Source organism: Carcharodon carcharias, chromosome 12 (assembly GCF_017639515.1).
Source record: "Carcharodon carcharias isolate sCarCar2 chromosome 12, sCarCar2.pri, whole genome shotgun sequence".
Lineage (NCBI taxonomy): Eukaryota > Metazoa > Chordata > Chondrichthyes > Lamniformes > Lamnidae > Carcharodon > Carcharodon carcharias.
Window position 1 is genome coordinate 55,999,896 of NC_054478.1, and position 21,850 is coordinate 56,021,745.

The 21,850-nt window shown below is 43.1% G+C and overlaps 1 protein-coding gene across 3 annotated transcripts in view; it reads left to right on the forward strand.

The window, feature by feature from the left end:
- LOC121284785 (extended synaptotagmin-3-like) overlaps positions 1-21,850 on the forward strand; it is a 137,078-nt gene that overhangs the window by 34,871 nt on the left and 80,357 nt on the right. For all 3 annotated transcript variants that reach the window (XM_041200434.1, XM_041200435.1, XM_041200436.1), the window contains one exon: positions 6,725-6,801. In XM_041200434.1, coding sequence (XP_041056368.1) covers positions 6,725-6,801 — 77 coding nt within the window. The remainder of the gene's footprint in view (positions 1-6,724; positions 6,802-21,850) is intronic.

Consider the following 21,850-nt stretch of genomic DNA (forward strand, 5'->3'; position numbering starts at 1 on the left):
AAATTTCTTCACTGAAAGAGCTGTAAATCTTTGAAATTTGGCACCCAGAGAGCTGTGGATGCTCGGTCATTGAGTTTATTAAAGACTAGGTCAGTAGATTTTGGAGTATTGAAGAATATGGGAATAGTGATCAGCCTTGGCATTGAACGGTTGAGGGGGCCCATTTCTGACATTTTTGTGGATGCTTCCTTTCCAGGTTTCTCAATTCTAATCTCTAACACTTCTTTATGACTTTTCTCTGCACCCCCCTCCAATGTTTGGTGACCAGAACTGAGCACAGTTCTCAAGCTGCAGTCTGATCAGGGCACAGTACAGTTTGAGAATGACTTCTAGCCTGCTTTATGCAGTTGTCTATGTAATTCATTTTTAAAATGTATTCTTTCATGGATGTGGGCGACGCTGGCAAAGCCAGCATTTGTTGCCCATCCGTAATTGCCCTTGAACTGAGTGGCTTGCCATATCATTTCAGAGGGCCATTTAGAGTCAGCCACAATGCTGCGGTTCTGGGGTAACATGCAGGCTGGACGAGGTAAGGACAGCAGATTTCCTTTCCTTTCCTAAAGGACATTAGTGAACCAGTTGGGTTTTTACAACAATCGACAATGGTTTCATGGTCACTATTACTGAGACTAGCTTTTATATTCAAGATTATTAAATGAATTTAAATTCCACCAGCTATTGGGACTTGAACCCTTGTCCCCAGAACATTAGTCTTGGCCTCTGGGTTATTAGTCCAATGGCATTGCCACTATGCCACCGTCTCCTCCATTAGACTGGATTTGTTCATTACTGCTCTGGACAACTTGAATATTGAGTCTACAATGACTCCTAGGCCCCTTCATACTTGACTATTTCAGTGCTATTTCAATAAAGTATTAAGTTGCCCATTTTTCCTTCCAATGTATAATACTTTTACTCTTATCTATATTTAAATTTGTATCCATTATTTTTGAGTCCGCTCATATACTTTATTTAGCTTGTCCTGCAGTTTCCTGGCTCTGTCTCTCGATTCCACTGCATCTTATAGTTTGGTATTGTTTGCAAAGTTAAGCAAATTGCTCTGATTTTGAATCAAAATTGGAATCTTATAGAGGTGACGGGTTCTCGGCTTCTGGCTGGAGAGCTGACGAGAGCCTCAGACTGCCTCTTTCTGCCTCCTGGGCTGGACTAGTGACTCTGGTGGACCACCGTCTGCCGTGGTGGGATTCGAACCTGGATCCCCAGAGCATTACCCTGGGTGTCTGGAATATTGATCGTTTGACAATACCTCTATGTCACCACCTCCCTATTATCAAGCTCCTTGCATGGTGAGCCATGCACTAATACCAGCAACAGCCAGTTGAGGCCCTTAAGTAAGCATTAATTGTTCATTTAAGTGCCTCAATCAGCAGGGCAGGAAGGCCATCCACTAGTCTTCCCGGCACAGACTTAATTGGGGTGGAGGCAGGAAGGTGGTAGGATCTCTAGCCACCATTCTCCCGCCTGATTAAATGCTCCTCACCACCACATTTGCTTTGGGGAGAGCAAGTCATTGATGCAATTAGGAATAGGAGGTGACCTACAACTGAACCCAGGAGTGATCCTCACAGTGATGTGTACAATTGTTACCTTCCATTCAACCAGTTTTTAAATCTCTGCCCAAAGTTTGCCCTGAATTTTTAAGGCAGAATTTTATTAAATATTTTTGGGGAGGACAAGAACACAATGTTCGGAACAGATGTAAGCCACATGAGCCTGCACCACCATTTAGTTAGATCATGGCTGATCCGTGCCTCAGTCCCATTTATCCACCTTTGCTTTTGTTGTATGATTTATCACAGCCGACTTAGATTAACATTTCCTCAAAGAAATTAAGGTGGTTGGTCTGGCATGATCCTCCATGTTTAAAACTGTGTTGTTTACCACATTATTTGTGTACATATAATCTGTAAATTTACTCCTGATGATCAAACTCAATGTTACGGTTCCTGTAGAGAACAATAACCTTAAAAAGAGATATGTATTTCCCAGAGACCAGTGCAAAGTATGTGCACAACATTTCACATTTTAAGACTTGTGCAGTAAAAAATTAAATTCAACATTTACTAAACATTACTTAGTAGACAATGCATATAAACTATTCCTTACTAACTTCTTACACAATTGAAAACCCAACACCATGCCTATACACTGCACCACACTCTTTGCAAAAGTAGCCTTGTTTTTAAAATCCCAAGCTCCTCCTGGCTTTAATAGGATCCCTTCTCCCTGCCCCACCATGGTAAATCTTCCAGTGCCCTTTTAAACAAAATTCCCTTCATTTAATCTTCTGAGCTAAATGGAATGGGCTACCAGTAGCAAGGTACCCTCTGATGATGCCTTAGTTTCTAACTCTCCACAGTCCTTGTTTCCTCCAGCAGAGGTTTTGCCCTCATCAGCACTCCACTTGCTAATTAACCCTAAAGCAGTCCTTTTCTTCTGCTTGTCATAACAGTGCCTGTTTTCAGCTTTTTCCCCCAAATCCCTTGGCCTGACTGACTGACTCTGAGGACCAAATTTTCATGGAGTCATGTAGACTCTGTGGAGCTTCCAAAATGGCAGGCGGGATCTGGATGTGGAGATCCTGCCCCATTTCTGACAGATCCCATTTTTGTCAGCAGAGGAAAGAGGGAGGGCCGTGACTCTCACATGAGGGAAAACCAAACTCAGCAGGGCTGTTTGGACAGACTGCCAATATTCTTGAGAAGTTTTTAAAAAAAACTCTTGTGCCAGTTACAATAGCTGTTTGTTGACATTTCCCTAAGGGTTATCAATATGTCATTATGAATGCTTGGCTAATTTCCAAAAGCTAAATTTCAGCAGAGAGGTTCTACGTTCACCATTTGATTGATAGATCAAGGGGGCTGTTAAAGAATCAGCTATCTTTGTGGGGTAATGAAGAGAAGTTTGTTTTTATGAGAGATTAACCACAAATGGGAGCTTTTTATTAGAGCGAAGGCCGAATTACATTTTTAGAACTTTATTTTACTTCATTTTAACATGGCTCCTGAGGTCTGCCCATGGTGGATACTGGGTTAGTTGACAAGGGCCAAGGGTGGTGTGAGAGTTGGCATGTGGGCTATAAGGGGCCATGGGGATGAGAGAAGGCATGAGTTGGCATGGGGTATGGATGTTACATGGGGATTGGGTGTGAGATGATGGAGGGGTGAGGGCTAGAGCACCTAAAATTTAATGAAAAAACTGAGACAAAGTCCCAGAGAACTAAGGCAGACCTTTAACCAGCCCATCTTGGCACTTGGCCACCCTTATGGCTGCCTCCAGTTTGCTTCTAGTGGGGAGGGGGGGGGGGGCGTTGTGGGCAAGCCCCAACTCTCTGCTCCCCTGGAGTGAAAAGTTTAGTCAAGTGAGCACCTTCCACTGAGGCAGGTCTGTCGGGTCAGGAAATTTCCTGACTTGTGCTACCTGCCTCAGTAGCAAAAATCCAGCCCTGAGAGTCTGGACAGCAGTATTACCGCTTCTTCCTTCAGGTGTTAAAGCTTGCACCTTACTTTGAATAAGTTTTAAATTGGAGTTTCAGGATGGAATTTTATGGCCCCATCACACTGGGGGTGGGGGGCAGAAAATGCGGTGAGCTGTTCAAAACTCCATTGTCTTTGGCGGGACCAGAAGTTCTTGCCAGAGGGAGGAGTTGCAAAACTCTGTCCTCCGTCTCCATAATAAACAGGCCACATGCGCTTGTCTCTGGGCAGACTCAGTATGAGATCGTATGAGCTTGTTTGCAGGCAGATCCCGTACGAGGTCCCATTCCTACTCCATTTCACCTTGAATTAAAGGACACATTTGAAAGCATCTTGTAATATCTAGCAATCATAACCAAAATATGAAATCAATTTTGTTTAAAGAAAAACTTGTGAATTGCTAGTTTGAAAAAGCACATTCTGTACTTGCAATGGTTTCTGAAGTTGATTTTGTTGCTCTTAGCTTGCTTGTATTTTTAATCAGAAGTGTCAATAAAGCATCTACTTAGAATGGTTACAGCACAGAAGGAGGCCATTCAGCCTTCGTGTTTGTGCTGATTCTCTGCAAGAACAATTCATCTGGTACCACTACACTACTTTTTCCCCATAGCCCTGCAAATCTTTCCTTTTCAGATAATAATCCACTTCTCTTTTGAAAGCCATGATTAAAGCTGTCTCCACTATAATCTCAGGCAGTGCATTCCAGGTCTTAACCACTCCCTACATTTAAAATAAAGTTCTACTTCGTGTCATCATTGCTTCCTTTGCCAATCGCTTTAAATCAGTGACCTCTGGTTTTCGATCCTGCCACCAATGGGAACAAAATTTCCCTAGCTATTCTGTCCAGGCCAATCATGATTGTGAATAGCTCTATCAAATCTCCTCTCAGCCTTCTCTTCTACAAGGACAAGAGCCTCCATTCCAACATAATCTACATAACTGAAGTTCCTCATCTGTAGAGCCTTTCACATAAACCATAAAAGGTACCCAACAATTATAGATCAGAACATCTTATTCTTGCTCACTGTGGATATGAAGACATTAGGACAGTGAGACCTGCTCATAGCAGTTTCCAGTGATCCTCTCAGTGGTCAAAACATTTCACAGCAGGATCCATTCAAGGAATTACCAGCTGTCCTGGTAATTTGCCAAATATCATTCGAGCTCGGAGTCCATTGGTTCTGCTTTATTTGTTCTTTCACACTTCATTTTAATGTGCTTTTAGCCAGTTTTATAAATACTAAACGAACCTAACTCAAGGGATTGTGTTGCATAACACTTAAATAAATCCAAATATGCCACTGGTGAATACATTCACTAATTTAGTAACTTGGAAAATAACTCTGGAAAGCTGGGTAATCAGTTACTCCATCCCCAGATACGTGTGCTCCACAATTGCACTAATTAATGCAACGTCAGTTGAAAATAGTTTGGCTTCTTATTGTTTGGTAAGCTATCCACAGGTGAACTGCTGACTATTATACAATTCCAGCTGCAGTACTTTTTTTCAGAAGTCTCCATTTTTGCCCAGTGGTTCCAAACCAAATGAGCTCTGGTGATTTATGTCAGAAGCAGCTTGTGGAACATTCTATTTGCCAAGATTTTTTTCTGGTGCTTGAGTTTCTAAGAGGCAGGAGAGAACAAATGCTTTATATTTTAACCAGCTCTTGCTGATTGTGTACATTAAAACTACATTGGGAAAGGGAGAACTTTTCTCTCTCTGAAGGTGCTAATCAGAAGCTCGTTATTTACACAGGCGCATTTAAGACTTTTCTAGGGAATCCATTAGAAATTTTGGGGCAATTTTATACCATAATCCTCCAAAACTGATTGGTTTGGGTTGGTCAGGAGGTAAAAATGTTAAAAATCTGAAACCCTCCTCCAACTTCTGGTTTTAAAGGAAGCAAGATGGTGGGGCTGGGGGGGTGCAGGTATGGTGGGAATGCAGCCAACTCGCTCGCTGGAGGTGCGTTTGTCATTTAAATATTTAAATAAGGCTGTCTGCCTCAGAATTAGCCACCATTTTAAATTCAAACCCAGCTGGCTGGATTCCCTGTGCCTTTTACATGGGAGGTGAAGACTGCTGGATCCAGGAAGTAAGTGCCTTCCCACTTAACTGTTGGATCTAGTCTACCTGCTTCACCAATTTCCATGCCTCTGTTTCCCAAACCTGACCCTTCCAATCTCCCCCACCCATGGCCCCTGATTTTCCCTGATCTCTGACCACTAATCTCTCCTTCAACCCCAGTGCCTCCTCCCTCCCCCGAGCACATCTTTCTGATCCCTCCAGTCTATTCCCCATCTGTGGCATGGGGCCAGAGGCCATAAGTTCCCCACCAACCAACTTCAATGTGGCTGCCTAAAGTGGGGAAACAGAAACGTTGCTAATCAGCTCCTACTGTTAAATTTGAGGTAAACCTGTTCTTTTGGCTTTCCCACCCTCACTCCCTCCCTGTCTCCAAGTAAAATCAGAGTCGAAATTTCTAAGTAGAATGTCTGCAGCAAAGGTAAAATGACCAAATTTTCAAATAAAAAATAAAGGTTGCAGGCTGTATTCCTGGATTATAAAAGATTAGGCAAAGACAACCTACCACCTTGTTGGAGAGGGATTCCATTTATCTGACTGTCATCTAGGTATTGTGGAAATCGACCTGTTGCTATTCCTGATAGTCTCCAGCTGAGAGATTCATTGGCCTATTGCTCTGTTTCAAGGGTTGTTATTGGCAAACAGCAAGTGTGCAATCTGTTCAAGGTAGAATGTTGGTACTTGGTAACTCTCAGCAGTGCTTTGTGCATAATTAACTTCATAAACATCCTGGAAATGAAATAAAACAGAAAATAATGGAAACCAACTGTAAATCTGACAACAGCTGAAAACACAAATTAACATTTTTTGAGGGGACTTGTCAACTGAACTCTAGTAAATGATTCTCATCACTTTCTGCTAATGGCACTGAATTGGCCTTCGACCCCAGGAAGTGCTTATTGCCCTGGGCACAAAGGTCAGGGAAAAGCAGGATTCTATTTTAACAGATCTCTTGCACTCTTTACATAGCCATAGGAATTCCAATGCTTTCCCAATGAAGTCACCGGCCTATTGCCTTAATGCAAATGAGGCAGGAGCATGTGTACCCATCCTGCCATGTTATTTTCTTGCTAGGCATCACAGTAAAGGGACGCTTGGTGTATGTGACTGTTGCTAATACTCTAATTTTTCCCATTTCCAGGCACCTAAAATCTCTGGTGTTAAAGTGTATACTGAGCAAGTGGACAAGCGACAAGTGATCATCGATTTACAAATTAGGTAATTTTATTTTTTATAGGTTGTCTTTTGTTTATTTCCTGCACTATTTATTTCCCTAAAAATCAAAGTGAAGCATTTCCAATTATTTTATCTGGTATGCTTTTACTTTACCCATCGCTGCTCCTTACTCTATTTCCAATTATTGTACAAGATGGAGAAAATCACTGCAAGCAATTAAGACTAAATTCCTCTCTTGGTACAGAGGTTCCTCTTTTGATCCTCTTTGTCATTAAGAAAATGTTAGAGTCCATTATTAAGGAAGAATAGCAGAACATTTAGAAAAGCTTAACGCAATCAAGCAGAGTCAACATAGTTTTGTGGAAGAGAAATCACATTTGACAAATTTGCTTGAGTTCTTTGAGGATATAACAAGCAGACTTGATAAGGGGAACCGGTAGATGTAATGTATTTGGATTTCCTGAAGGCATTCGATAAGGTGCCACATAAAAGGTTATTGCACAAGGTAGGAGCTCACATTATTGGGGGTAATGTATTAGCATGGATTGAGGATTGGTTAACACACAAAAGATAGAGAGTCGGGATTAATGGGTCTTTTTCAGGTTGGAAAGACTTAACTAATGGAGTGCCACAAGGATCAGTCCCAGGGCCTCAGTTATTTACTATCTATACTAATGACTTGGAGGAGGGAGCAGACTGTAATGTATCTAAATTTGCTGACTATACAAAAATAGGTGGGAAGGCATATTGTGATGAGGACCTAAGGAATCTGCAAGGGCATATGGATAGATTGAGTGAGTGGACAAAAACTTGGCTGATTGAGTTTAATGCAGGAAAGTGTGAGGTCATGCATTTCAGTAGGAAGAGTCAAAAGGCAGACTATTATTTAAATGGAGAGAGACTGCAAAAAAGTGCAGTACAGAGGAACCTGAATGTTCTTATGCCATGAAACACAAAAGGTTAGCATGCAGGTGCAGCAAGTAATTAAGAAGGCAAATGGAAATTTGGCCTGTATTGCTATGGGGTTGGAGTTTAAAAATAGGGAGGTCTTGTTACAACAGTACAGGGTGTTGGTGAGGCCACATCTGGAGTACTGTGTACAGTTTTGGTCCCTATATTTAAGAAAGAACATACTGGCATTGGAGGCAGTTCTAAAGAGATTCACTAGACTGATTCCTGGGATGAAAGGGTTGACTTAGCAAGAATGGCTAAACAGGTTAGGCCTTTATTTATTAGAGTTTAGAAGAATAAGGGGTGACCTTATTGAAATGTGCAAAATTCTGAGGGGGCTTGACAGGGTAGATGTTGAGAAGATGTTTCCACTAGTGGGGGAATCTCGAAGTAGGAGACATAGTTACAGAATAAGGGGACACTCATTTAAAACTGAGATGCAAAGACATTTATTCCCTCAGAGGGTAGTGACTGTCTGGAATTCTCTACCTCGGAGCTGTGGAGGCTAGATCTTTGAAAGTATTTCAGGAGGAGTTAGATTTTTGAAATATTGGGGAGTTGAGAGCTATGAGGAGCTGGCACGAAAGAGGAGTTGAGGCCTAGGGCAGATCAGCCATGATCTTGTTCAGTAGCGGGGGAGGCTTGAGGGGCCGAATGGCCTACTCCTGCTCCTGTTTCTTATGTCCTTAATAGCAGTATAGACATCGGAGTATAGTGGGTAACCTATTGGATGCAAGTGAATTACTTTGACCATTATTCAATTTATTTTAGAGTATTTTATAAAATATATCACCCCTGTGCAAAATTGCCATCAATTTAAAAAAGGAACACTTAATATTTTCTCAAATTAGACAGATTTCTTTCAAAAAAATCTTGCAATATTGCAGATGAATAACCTGAGAACAGATATGTAGTCAGTGTGACATGCTTGACAGGTGTCTTAGTTAAAATAGTTGCCAAAGCTTTTCCACCACAGGTTTTTCTTGTCATGTCTAGGTCTGTTATATACAAATGGATAGCTGTGATTAGTCATCACCAGATAATTGTATCATGTGACTACTAAATTGAACCAGATGGACCTTGATGTTTTTCATCAAGTAGTTCCAATGTTCCTATTTATTGGTCTCCCACAACAATGACAACTTGCATTTATATAGTACCTTCAATGTAGAGAAATATCCTAAAAGTGTTTAAAGGAAGAATAAAGGAACAAATGAACAGCAAGCCAAAGAAGCAACTATTGGGAAGAGTAACCAAACCCTTGGTCAAAGACAGGTGAGTTTTAGGGAGGAGCTCAAAAAAAGAGGTCGAGAGGCACAGAGGTTTCAGGAAGGAATTCCAGAGCTTAGAACTTTTTAAATGGTTGAAGGTGAAATACTAATGTGATGGAGAGTGAAATTGGGGATGCCCAAGAGGTCAGAATTGAAACTGTTCCCAATTTATACTGCTGCGCTTCTGTGAACTTGCCTTCTCTCCCCCCCCCCCCCCCACTTTAATTTACCAAATTAACCTCATCACCTTTTACTTTTTATGCAAACTTCAAATGTAAAAACAGGAATGTGTTGCAAGGATGTTATTTTGGGATTGTTTTCCTAGTACCTGGAGGGTACCACCATGCACAAACATGTCTCTTGGCTCACTCTTACCTGCATTATAGTCCTTTTCATTTCAGCTAATTGGCCACCTGGAATATACCTCACCAGGTCTGTCGTAGAGCTGGACATATCCAAAGCGCAGAAAATACATTAAAAATTTGCCAGTATGAATATTACATGCAAGATTTGAATGTATAATAAAACCCTCCTATATTACTGCCATAGTATTTAACTTCTATGTAATTTCTTTTATGACATAGCCCATAAACATGGTCAGAAAGTTGGTTAATGATTGATCAAACATATTTAACATATCTGCCTGCAAACCATCCAGAGTTGAACATTCAGTTGTGTGAAACGTACTGACTCTGTGCAATAAGGAAGTTGTTAACCCCGAGCAAGCCAGCACTTAGTTTATGTCATCAGCACTTCCTCTTTTAAAAAAAGTATCTTGGAAATAATTGAAGGAAATTGTAACTGTCTTTCTATAGTACCTTTCCACATAAATCATGGGTTTCTTACTTTGGTATCGTTTGCTTATATTCTTGTACATAAGAAGAAGGTCCGAGGAATGGAAATATTTGCAACTTGATACTCTGTGTTAACAGAAAGTGCTCCTCAGCCAAAGGCACTATACTTAAGGTCAGATAACAACAAGAAGAATTTGCATTTATATGGTGCTGAAAATGTAATAAAATGTCTCAAGTCTCTTCACAGGAATATGCTCAGGCAAGAAAATTATTGACATTGAGCTAAAGGTAGACACTCGGATAGTTGCTCAAAGAGATAGGTGTTAAAGAGAGTCATGGAAGAAGAAAGACAGGATAAAGAGGCAGAAAGATTTAGGAAGTGAAATCCAGAGCTTAGAACCCCTTAGAAAGCTAAAGGCAAAGGAAGTCAGGGGTGCACAAGAGGTTATTGGAGCAATATAGAGTTCTCAGAATTGTAGGATTGGAGGAGGCTACAATGTAAGTACTTATATTTATGAGGTACCTTTAATGTATACTAACACATGGTATGTCATTTATGTCTTTGATAAGAACTGTATTAGATTACAGCAACGGCAGAAATTGGTGAGATTCAAACAAGGAGTTCCAGAACAGACAGATATTTATTGGGAGGAGACAACATGTTTGAGAACTTTGGAGAGGAAAAGGAGCTTGAAGATGGGGTGGCAGTTTACAAGAATAAGTGTCCAAGGCTTTTTTTGAGAAGAGTGATGATGATGGCTGATAGCTAAGAGAGGAGAGTCAACCATTAAAAATATTAGTTAACATGGGAACCAGGAAAGGAAGTTGGATAGTCAGAAGTTTAATGGAAAGAGGGTTGAGGGAGAAAGAAATGGTTCTCATTGGCAAGGTGACTACTGCGAGGGCATGAGGGATAAACTGGAGGAAGATGTAAGTTCAGGGCTAGTACTAAGATTCTTAGAGGAAGCTTGGCCTGGTGGGCTAGGGGAAAGGAGGCAAGTGGCAGAAGCAGCAGATGGGATGGCTTCAGCCTTCGGGACAATGAAGTCCATGAGCTCCTTGGACTTTTCTTGGAGGCAAGGGCAGAAGAGATGGGGAGAAGAGTTTAAGAAGGTGGTTTGCAGTGGGGAATAGAAGCTGGGAATTAGTTTTGCATTCCAGAATGACCCTCAAATAGCGAACAATTTTGGCAGACATGAATAGGACTGAATAGTGCTTTGTGGTACAGCCAAATCTGGTGGTGAATGACTAAACCAGTTGTCCACCATATCCAGTAAAGTTTGCACTCTTAACTTTGCCCCCTTAAGTTCAAGAGCCAGGATGAAAGAGTGAGAGAGTAATGGCTTTAATGTCTACAGAGATGGGGAAACAAAATCAATAGCTTCTACTATGTTCGACATCACCTTAGTTCAGCCTAGGACATTCATCTTGCATCTTTTCTGACCTATCGTTCCAGCTTTGTGTATAGTTATAAATTTGGTATTAACTGTAACTAGTTAAAGAGAAATTTGAAAGTTCAATCTTTCAATCCAGAGGGAGGTTGAGTTTGTTGGAATTTCTTTTAACTTTTAATACTTCATTCTTACTACTTGACCAAATATTACTATATATTTTCCCAGATTTTATAAGCTAAAATAAAACACTACTATTCTTTGATATTTTGATATACTAATGGCTACTTCAAATCATGTAAAAAGGCGACTGTAGCCAGTTGATTAAAGTACTGTATTGCTCCTTTTACAAAGATTACTGTAGTTTTTCAAATAATGTAATTTTACAGTTTTAATTAAAATGTACATTGCCTGTTGGGATGCTAGTGTATTTTAAATGTAAAAAAAAAAAATCAGCAGTTATTTTTAAATTGTAAATGTTTTAATCAGCCTATTTTAATATTTGTTCATGGAACATGGGCGTGTTGGCAAGGCCAGCATTTATTGCCCATCACTTATTATCTTTCAGAAGATATGAGGTGTTCTCGAACTGCTACAGTCTGTGTGATGTAGATACACCCACAGGGCTCTGGGAAGGGAGTGCCAGGACTAGGACCCAGAGGCAATGATAGAACCGCAATATACTCCAAATTCAGGATGGTATTTTAATTAACATGTTTGTCATGCCCTGTAGACACTTAATATTTCAATCCCACTTTTGCCATTACTCCTAGCCCAGTAAGCATTTTGTTTCACAATCTCTCCCATTCTCCATTTGCTCATTTAGGCCTTTCTTGGTTCTCCTAAAAATGTTTTAAATGTTAATTATGCTCCGTGTATTCTTAGCGTAGTTCCTGGCTTCTGGTATGCATGACCTATCTTCCTTGGACAGACAGTAGTTTTATTCTAGTCCTTGCTTTAAACTGGTTTATTAACACCATATATAAGGCAGGTTGCAGAGTATCTATGTTGCTCCTGAGTACAGTGTGTTCCATCTTCTTTCTTCAGAGTCTAGCACATGACATTGATGCATCATCGTCTATATCAGTCATTAACATATCTATTCTATTAACCCACTACACTACAGATTTATACCCCTTTTAATTAGTTTGTTAAATGTACATTTTACCCACAATTCCTTTTTACCAAAAAAAGTCTTATTTTTGTTTCCTTACTTTTCTGGTTTGTTTCTCTCCCAATCTCCATTATGTGCAACCACTAACATCTGAAGATTTCAACAAAGCTAGGAGATGTATAGGCTTGACCATGTAGAAGCTTATGCTGGTCAGGGGCTCCCAGCTAAATAGACTTATTCTCTGTTCACTCCCTGTTTTAACCTGTTAAAATTTTGAAAATCACCTTTACATTTCCTGTTTTCTTCTCCAATAGAAATGGTCACAACTGTGGTTTTGCTTCCCTGGGTATCCTCTTGCTGCATCTATGGTTGCATGCTTTTTATGGTTTTAATGTTATTTCTGTAATGGTATGTGGAAAATAGGTCTCAATACTCTTAATTATAGCATAACAATGGTCTTGTATAAATCTATCAAAACCTGTTTACTCTCATACTCCATATCTCTGTTTATAAAACCCAAATTCTTTTGGCATTTTTTATTGCATAATATGCCTGCATACACTTAACAAGAAATTGGATATTTACATCCTTGGGTCCTTATTCCTTGGCACCATTCAGCTTCTTTCCCTTGCACATCTACTCCCACTCCTTGATCTTGCTCACAAAGTGCATATTGAATTTCTTCTGGCACCGGTCAACTCATTCTGCTAATTTCCCGATGAACTGTGAGGTCTTTTATAATCCTCTTTCTGTATATTGAATTCTTTTACATTTGTATTGCCAGCAAATTGTGCTGTCTTGCTCCCTATGCACAAGTCCAAATAATATATTGGGCAGAATTTTATGTTTGTCAGGCAGCGGGCCCAACCCAATCGATGGTGGGCGTGGAGCCGATCTCTGCCGGCGAAACAGGCTGTGCCACCATTTTGCACGGGCGGGCTAATTAAGGCCCACCCAGTGCATTGCAGACTCCCATGGACAGCGGGAATTTCAAATGTGCGGCAGACGTGTACAGACCGCTGGTTCCAATGGGGTGTTCACCATGGCCAGCGACCGGTGCAGGGGGTCTGCACAGCGGGCTCCAGAAAAGGAGGGTAGGCCAGCGGGGGGGCCACTGTGCCCCTCGGTTCTCTGATGCCTGCCTTGCAGACCTCCTTGAAGAAGTTACAGAATGTCAGGAGGTCTTGTTTCCCGGGGATGGGAGGAGGGGAACCCCCCACGAAACCAAGCAGGCCTGGCAGGAGGTGACGGAGGTCATCAGCTCCCAAGATGCTGTGTGGTACACAGGGACCCAGTGCCACAAGCGCTTCAATGATTTGTTGCTCTCTGGAAGGGTGAGTACCATGTTGGCCTTGGCCATTTAACCCAGCAGGTAGCCTTAGCCTTTGAGGCCCCCCCACCCTCCAAACAACGTCTGAGTGTTGTTACTGCATTGGACATTTGGTGCACACTGAGTGGGCAAACAGATAGTGACCATCCTTACATCAGTGGTTGAGGAGAAGATGGTTCTCCCTGCTGCATATATTGGTGTTTTGTCGCATTTGAGCAGTTTGGGGCAACCTGCAGGAGAGGCAGCTAGGCACATACTCAGAACTCCAACACATGTCTTATTGATGGTGATGAAATGGTGGAAGGGGAGCCTGAAGATGTCATGGCCAAGAGCCATCTGCTGGCCTCAGTGCTGCACCAAGTTGCGCCTCCTTGCCATGGGCACTAAGACCCATGTATTATTCAAAGTGATGGATGCCGAATGTGTCCAAGGTGGCCTCAGATGGGCTGCTGTGGTTGGGGTGCGGCGTGCATGTTGCAGAGTACATGAGCGATTAGCTCCAATAAATGATGTTCTCTGTTCTGCAGGCGAAAACTGAACACAACAACCAAGAGCGTTTGCGGACTGGTGGTGGGCACGCCGTGCTGCAGCACATCACCCACTCCGAGGAGCAGGCCATGGAGCTAGGGAGGAGGCAAGTGGCCAGGTTGGCAGGTGTTGGTGAGGCTGGGGTGCAGCGGCCAAGTACTTGAGGCCCACAGTCCCATCCACTCTGTTTTCCCACATCCAAAGCACTGATTGCTGCAATCATTAATGCAGCAACACTGCTCCTCACAGACTGATACAGTCAGACATGTGGGTCATACACAAAGGTCCCTCGGCCCCTTGAGGATGGCCATCTCTAGCATCTTCCAGGCAGTGTCAGTGATGGCATGAACCTCAGGACAGAGCTTCAGGCTTCCTCCATTAAGAGATTGGCGACTCTCATGGAGAGGGGCTTCCAATAGATTGATCATCATCTGATTGGGTTATGTTCGGAACTGCAAGCCCTCACAGCGCTAATGGCCACAGGTGGTCATTGACAATGTGGGAGATGATCTGGGCACCAAGTGTCCCAGCTCGGTGCCCATCCATCTGCGGTGAGCAGGGAGGTCCAAAGTGACCTCACGTCGGCACAGCAGCTGCCTGTCGTTGCTGCGAGCTCCTCTCGGCGCTCCGGATAAGGGCAGCAACTCCTCCGCCCCTCTGCCAGTGACCATTGCATTTGTTGAGGCTGCGACAACTGGGGAGGTGCCAGTTCTGGAACTTGCCACTCCTTCCCGTGCGGGGCCAGCACAGGCTCCACGGGCCATAGGACGTCCGCCAAGGTCATCCAGGCCAACAGAGTCAGCAGGCTGTCTCTCAAGCTACTCCGAGTGATGGGGTGGCACCAAGACGCAGCACCCGCAAAAGGAAGTATAAAGTATTTTAGGCACTCCACGGGTTTGTCTCTGGTAATTTTGTGTTGGCCCTAGATTCGAGAATTTTTATTTGTCAACATCACATTTTTTCATGTTTTTGGTGATAATAAAGTCCACATTTGTGACCATGGCTGAGGATTTTTCCTTTGTGCTACATTTGTCTGTTTCACAGACATATCATGAGTGTTTGAGTGGACATTGATGTTTCTGTACTAAGCCCTTAGCTGCAGCTGATGAGGTGGAAGATGTAGCACCTAAGTGCCGTGTGTGGAAGCGCCAGGCAATGCTGGTCCTGCAGATCTATTTGTGTGAAGTTAACTGGAAGTTCTTTGGATTAAAGTGTCCCGGATGTCCCTCCCTCCTTGGTGTAGTAGTGGGTAGGTGTGCTGCCCCTCGTCATTGCCCTGTGCTTCCTCATCCTCTGAGCCACTGCTGGATTCATCATGTGTAGCCACATCCACTGCGTCAAGGTCTTCATCGTCAACCACTTCCCCCCCCTTTACAGCGCAAGATTGTGCAGAGTGCAGCATGCTACCACTATCACAGAGACACAATCTGGGGGGTATTGGAGTGTGCCCCCGAGCAGTCCAGGCATCGGAAGCACATCTTGAGAAGACCGATGGCTCTCTCCACCCAGCCCCTGTGGTGGCTCCTATTGTCCCGCTGCTCAGCTTCTGTTCTTGGATGGTGGAGAGGCGCCATGAGCCACCTGAGGGGATAGCCCTTGTCACCCAGCAGCCAACTATCCTGCTGGGCCGGAGCACTGAAGAGCCCCGGCACCTGGGGGTATCTGAGGATGTAGGCGTTGTGGCAGCTAACTTTCACAAACTTGCAGAATCTGCATCCTGTGATCACACACTATCTGCATGTTCATGGAGTGGAAGCCCTTCCTGTTGACCAAGGCACCAGGCTCATCTGCTGGCACCTAGATGGCCACATGTGTGCAGTCTATTGCACCCTGGATGCGGGGGAAGCCAGCAGTGGCCGCGAAGCCTCTGGCTCGCTGTGTCTGGCTGGCCTGGTCTCAGCGGAAGTGGATGAAGGTCAATGCACGTCTGAACAGAGTGTCTGTAACCTGCTTGACACAATTGTGGACAGCTGATTGGGAGACACAGCAAAGATCACCCACTGAGCCCAGGAAGGAGCTAGAGGCATAGAAGTGGAGGGCAACTGTGACCTTCAGAGCTGCTGGCATGGGGTGTCCACCCACACAGTTCGGGGAGATCTCAGGGCCAATCATCTGACAGATATAGTTGATTGTTTCCCTCGACAGTCAGAGCTTCCTTCGGCACTGCACCTCAGTCATATTGAGGTAGCTGCTTCGCTGCCTGTATACCCTGGCAGCAGGATAGTGGCATCTTCTGTGGCCCCTTCCACCTTGGACAACCTCTTGGACCTGCGCCCCTTGTGCCTTCGCCTGGCCTCCCAAAGGTGGCTCCCCTGGAGACTGATTGTCCAGTCCTGGCCTCCTCCTTATTCTATCCCTCCCTTCCTCCTCAGAGGAGCTGCCTCCAGTGGAGATGTCAGAACCCATACGCCCAGGCTAAATGGAGGCCTCCGGAAAGCTGTAGGCCCAATAAAGATTCCTGACTACAGACTGGTGAGCTGAAGCTTCAAAGTACACAGAAAGCTGTTGGAAATCGGTCTGAACTGTTACAGATCACACAGGCAAGTTTAAAACACTTTCTGCAATAAATACTTCACATAAAGCATTAACAACCCCACTGAGCCCATATTTCCCGCCCATGGATGAGTTTTGTTAAAAAGTCTCTTACGCACCTGCCTGTTGCCCCTGTGTGCCGAGCCAAAGGTCGCGTGGATGCCTCAAAATCGGCGTTGATTGTCGAGTTAAGGATCTTAACAAAGCCTTTGTTTAATGGTGGGCACATGTCGAACTTCATCGTGTGCCCGCCCAGCTAAATATCACGATGGCGCGCGCTGACGTTGGAACCCTCGCCAGACTTTAGCGCAGGTGACGTTTTAAGCGCTGACGTGTGGCATCCGCCGCCCAGAAAGTTCTGCCCATAATGTGTGAGAGGGAACAAAAGTGAACTGACTCCTGGTTACATTACTTTCAACTATCCTCCAATCTGATCAACATCCGCTAACCCTAGCCATGACCATGTTATTTCCTGCCCTTAAACTAAGTTTATAACCATACTGCTAAATATGTGCCTGATATTTTATAATGAGGCTTCTATGAGACAGCTTAGTGAGCACCTTCTGAAATTTTTAAATATAGTGCATTTATTGTATTCCCTTTATCCAGTTCATCACTTCCTCAAAAAGACCTATTAAATATGCAAGACTTGTCTTTAACAGAAATGAGCTAGCCATTCTTGATTATTCCATGCATCACTGAAAGCTCACTAATTTAATATTGATCTGTGGATTCTGTAAGAGTTCGCCAGCAACTGATATTTTTCGTTGACCCTTGAATAGAGGTCTTGGATTGGCTATCTATCTTCCTAATATCTGACCTTCTGTTATTTCCTCTCTGACTTCCTTCAGCAACTTAAGATAAATGACACCAGGGTTCATTAATGGAATTTATCTTGAAGTTTTAGAGAACCAATTCCTTTTCTACAGTTAACTATTTTTCCACATTCACTTACAACTGCATTGTTACTCCCACCAAGATTTCTAAAATTAATTCTCGAGATGTTGGCAAAAGTTACTGGGCAAGGGAACTGTAGTGACTATATGCTTGAAAAGAAGCCAAATACTGTGGACACTTAAAATTTGAAGTAAAAACAAAGTGCTGGAAATACTCAGCAGGTCTGCCAGCATCTGTGGAGAAAGAATCTTTTGCCTTAATAATCTTTTGTCATGAAAGGTCATCATGATGCTGCCTGACCTGCTCAGTATTTCCAGTATTTTCTGTTCCATTTAAACATTCCTCAGTTTGGCACTACAATTATCTGAGTCTCTGGAAATTTGACTTCTTTGTCAGAGAACATTGGTTCCCTCTCTCAGCCCTGGTTATAACATATGATGATAATGTTGTTGCTGTTCAGAAATGCAGACCTAAATTTTGAAAATGCCAGATTTTCTACATGGTTGAATTAAGCTCAAGTTAACAAAACAATTACTAACACTGTCTACCATGTATATAACGCTGCAGCATAGATCGGTCCAAGAAAATCACTGACATGCTCGAGCATGCACTCGGCCAGGGCTACGTTCTATGGTCAGAACAAGTTTTATGGAATGTTGTACAATACAATTTTATTGGTGACACATCTTGGAGTCTTTTGTAAAACCAGTTCTGTTATGCCTCATTGTGAGGATGAATGATGTGACTTTTTCTCCCACAAAATCCTCAGACATGGATGTTTTGTTACCATGTACCCTATACAGTAAATCATTCCTTTTTAATCTGGCATTAAGTAAGTCATTTTATTTGTGTATTTTGTTTGGTCTTTCCCATGTGTCTATGGTGCAGCAGTCCATTTTGGGGAATCAGATGCTTAGCTTTTATTGGCTTGCTTTTCATTACCAGGAGCAGCCCGAGAATGTTCCAGGTCGGCACACTTTCTGAAAGGAAAATCCTCATGTCAGGTGTGGAATTATTTTACTTACATTAGTTTTCTCCCTCAGTCCCAAAGGGCCAGCATAGGTCAGAAACTTGCCTTGTACAATATCTGAGAATGATAAATCTATACCTATCCTCTCCATCATCAAGACTACCAACATGCACCTCAGTAATATTGCTCATCTTCATCCATGCCTCTGCTCACCTACTGTTGAAACTCACATCCATACTTTTGTTATGCCCAAACTCAATTATTCCAATGCTTTCCTGACTGGCCTCCCAGCTTCCATCCTCTGTAAATTTAAGCTCATCCAAAACTCTGCTGCCCCTATTCCAATTTGCCTTGTCCTGTTTACCCATCACCTCTTTGCTTGCTAAACATTGGCATCCAGTCCAACAATGTATTGATTTTAAATTCTCATCCTCGTGTTCAAAAATCTCCATGGCTTTGCCATTCCATATCTTTGTAAGTTCCTCCAGTGCGCTAAAACTCTGCAATTCTCCAGCTCTAACTTCTAGACCATTCCCTTCTTCGACACATCATCATTGCAGTTGGGCCTTAACTGTCTAAGATCCAAACTTTGGAATTCCCTCCCTCCTTAAACCACTCCACCTCACTTTCCTCCTCTAAATTCCTTCCATAAAGCTGACCCCTTTGACCAAGCTTTTGGTCATCAGTCCTAATGTCACTTTCATTGCCTCCAGTGTAAATTTTTGGGATGTTTCACAACACAGAATTACATAAATCCTCTCTTTTGCGGGCCCTCACTCCCCCTCGCAGGTAGCTGCTCCCCCTCATGGCGCTCTGCCACTCGCGTGCGCACACACCCTTGCTCTGTCTGTCTGTCTCTCTTTTCCCCCCCCCCCCCCCGCCCCAACCTGCTGGCTTTTCTCTCTCTCTCTTTTTCTCTCTCTGTCTCTCTCTCGCCATCTTTCCTCTGTTTCTTTCATCTCCCTCTTTGTCTCCCTCTCTCTATCACATGCTGCTTCCACAGTTTGGCATGCAAATTTATCTCTGTTGTAGCTTCACCAGGCTGGCAAATCATTTTTTGCTATGCCTGGTGCTGTTCCTGGCATGCCCTGCTACACACTTTATTATAACATGAGAAATAGGAGCAGGAATAGGCCATTTGGCCTCTCAAGCCTGTCCCGCCATTGGATAAGATCACGGCTGATCTGCCCTGCACCTCAACTCCTCTTTCGTGCCAGCTCCTCGTAGCTCTCAACTCCCTGATATTTCAAAAATCTATCTACCCTCTCTTTAAGTATTTTCAGTGATCTAACCTCCATGCTCTCTCGGGTAGAGAATTCCAGACATTCACTACTCTCTGAGAAGAAATTCCTTTGCATCTCGGTTTTAAATGAATGTCCTCTTGTTTTGTAACTATGTCCCCTAGTTCGAGATTCCCCACTAGTGGAAACGTCTTCAACATCTGCTCTGTCAAGCCCCCTCGGAATCTTGTATGGTTTAATAAGATCACCCCTCAGTCTTCTAAACTCTAATGAATAAAGTCCTAACCTGCTTAACTGTTCTTGATAGGTCAACCCCTTCATCCCAGGTTGTTCCCTGGCTTGACGCTGCTCGTATAGTGGGGAATATGCCAGGCCATGAGGTCGTGGTTGAATGCAATTCTGCTGCTGTTGATGGCCCAAAGAGCCTCCTGGAAGCCTGGTTTTGAGATACTAGATCTGTTCAAAATCTATCCCATATATTACCATGGTAGTGCTATACAACATGACGGGGGGGCATCATCAATGTGAAAACAGAGCTTTGTCTTCACAAGGACTATGCGGTGGTCAGTCCTGCCAAAACTGTCATGGACAGATGCATCAGCAAGTAGAGAGGGTGAGGTCAAGTAGGTTTTTCCCTCTTGTTGATTCCCTCACCACTTAACACAGAGCCAGCCTAGCAGCTATATCCTTTAGGACTTGGCCAACTCAGTCTGTAATTGGTGCTCCAAAGCCACTCTTGGTGATGGACATTGAAGTCCCCGACCCAAAGTACATTCTGTGCCCTTGCCACCTTCAGTGCTTTTTCCAATTGGTGTTCAACATGGAGGAGTACTGATTTATCAGCAGGGTCCAGGGGTGTGGGAATACCGTAGCTGTTGATCAACTGGTGGTTTTCCTCCCAATGTTTGACTTGATGCCATGAGACTTCATGGGATCTGGAATCAATGTTGACTCCCAGGGCAACTCCCTCCTGACTGTATAGCACTGTGCTGCCACCTCTAGCGGGTCTGTCCTGCTGGTGGGAAATGATCTGTAAGGTATGATTTGGTGAGTATGACGATGTTAGGCTATTGCTTGACTAGTCTGTGGGACAGCTCTCCCAGTTTTGGCACAATCCCCCTGATGTTAGTAAGAAATTGATTTTGATTGATTGAAATTTGATTTGAATTTTGACTTGCAAGATATGGCCCTTATGATTAAAGGTAAGCAGGTTTGAGTTGTTTTCCTGTGGTAAAAAGCTAAAACTGTTTTAAAACCAATACAGCAGAACCTTCCTGTTTATGCATCCAGAAAAGCCCCTTACCTTTTAAATGTAACCACCTCTGGCTTGTCAGGTTTTTTATTCTTTCATGGGCATTGCTGGCAAGGCTAGTATTTGTTACCCACCATTCCCACTTGCCCTTGGGAAGGTAGTTGCATTCCTTCAAAGTTGTTTTACCCCAATATGTAAAATATTGTAAGCTTTGGCTTTTTGTTTTCTTTTCACGTTCTTGATATTAATGAAAGAACATAATTATGGTATTGTATGACCTGAAAAACATAATATCCATTGCAGAAAATGTAGAACAACCTTGCTGTTCCTTACAGGCAAAGTACTTGCAGAAGGAATTTATCAATTGACTGTGCAGTTAGCACATTTGTGTCTGTTTTTGGTCGCATTTTGAAACATGGTTTCCACTACCATTTGAATGAGTATTTCTCATCCCACTGACCTCGCTTTAAAGAGCATATTGTTTGAGATAATAGAATGTTTAAATCTTGCACAATTGTACTTAACAGAAGATCTAGAGCATTAGCTAACTTGCTGTGAATTGCACTTCAGAATTAAAATATAAAAGTCTGAAATCTAAAAAATAGAATAAAGAAATGAATGTCTCAAAATATATAAAACAGGAAAATCCTGGAAATACTCAGTAGGTCAGGCAGCGATTTGTGGGGAGAGGCACAAAGTTAATGGGTGGGATTTCCCACACCTCCTGGCGTGGGCCGTGTTTGGTGGCATGAGTGGACAGTATGGCGGGAAGGCCGTTCTGAAACCAGTTTGCAATCATCCAATCTGCCCTTCAATGACT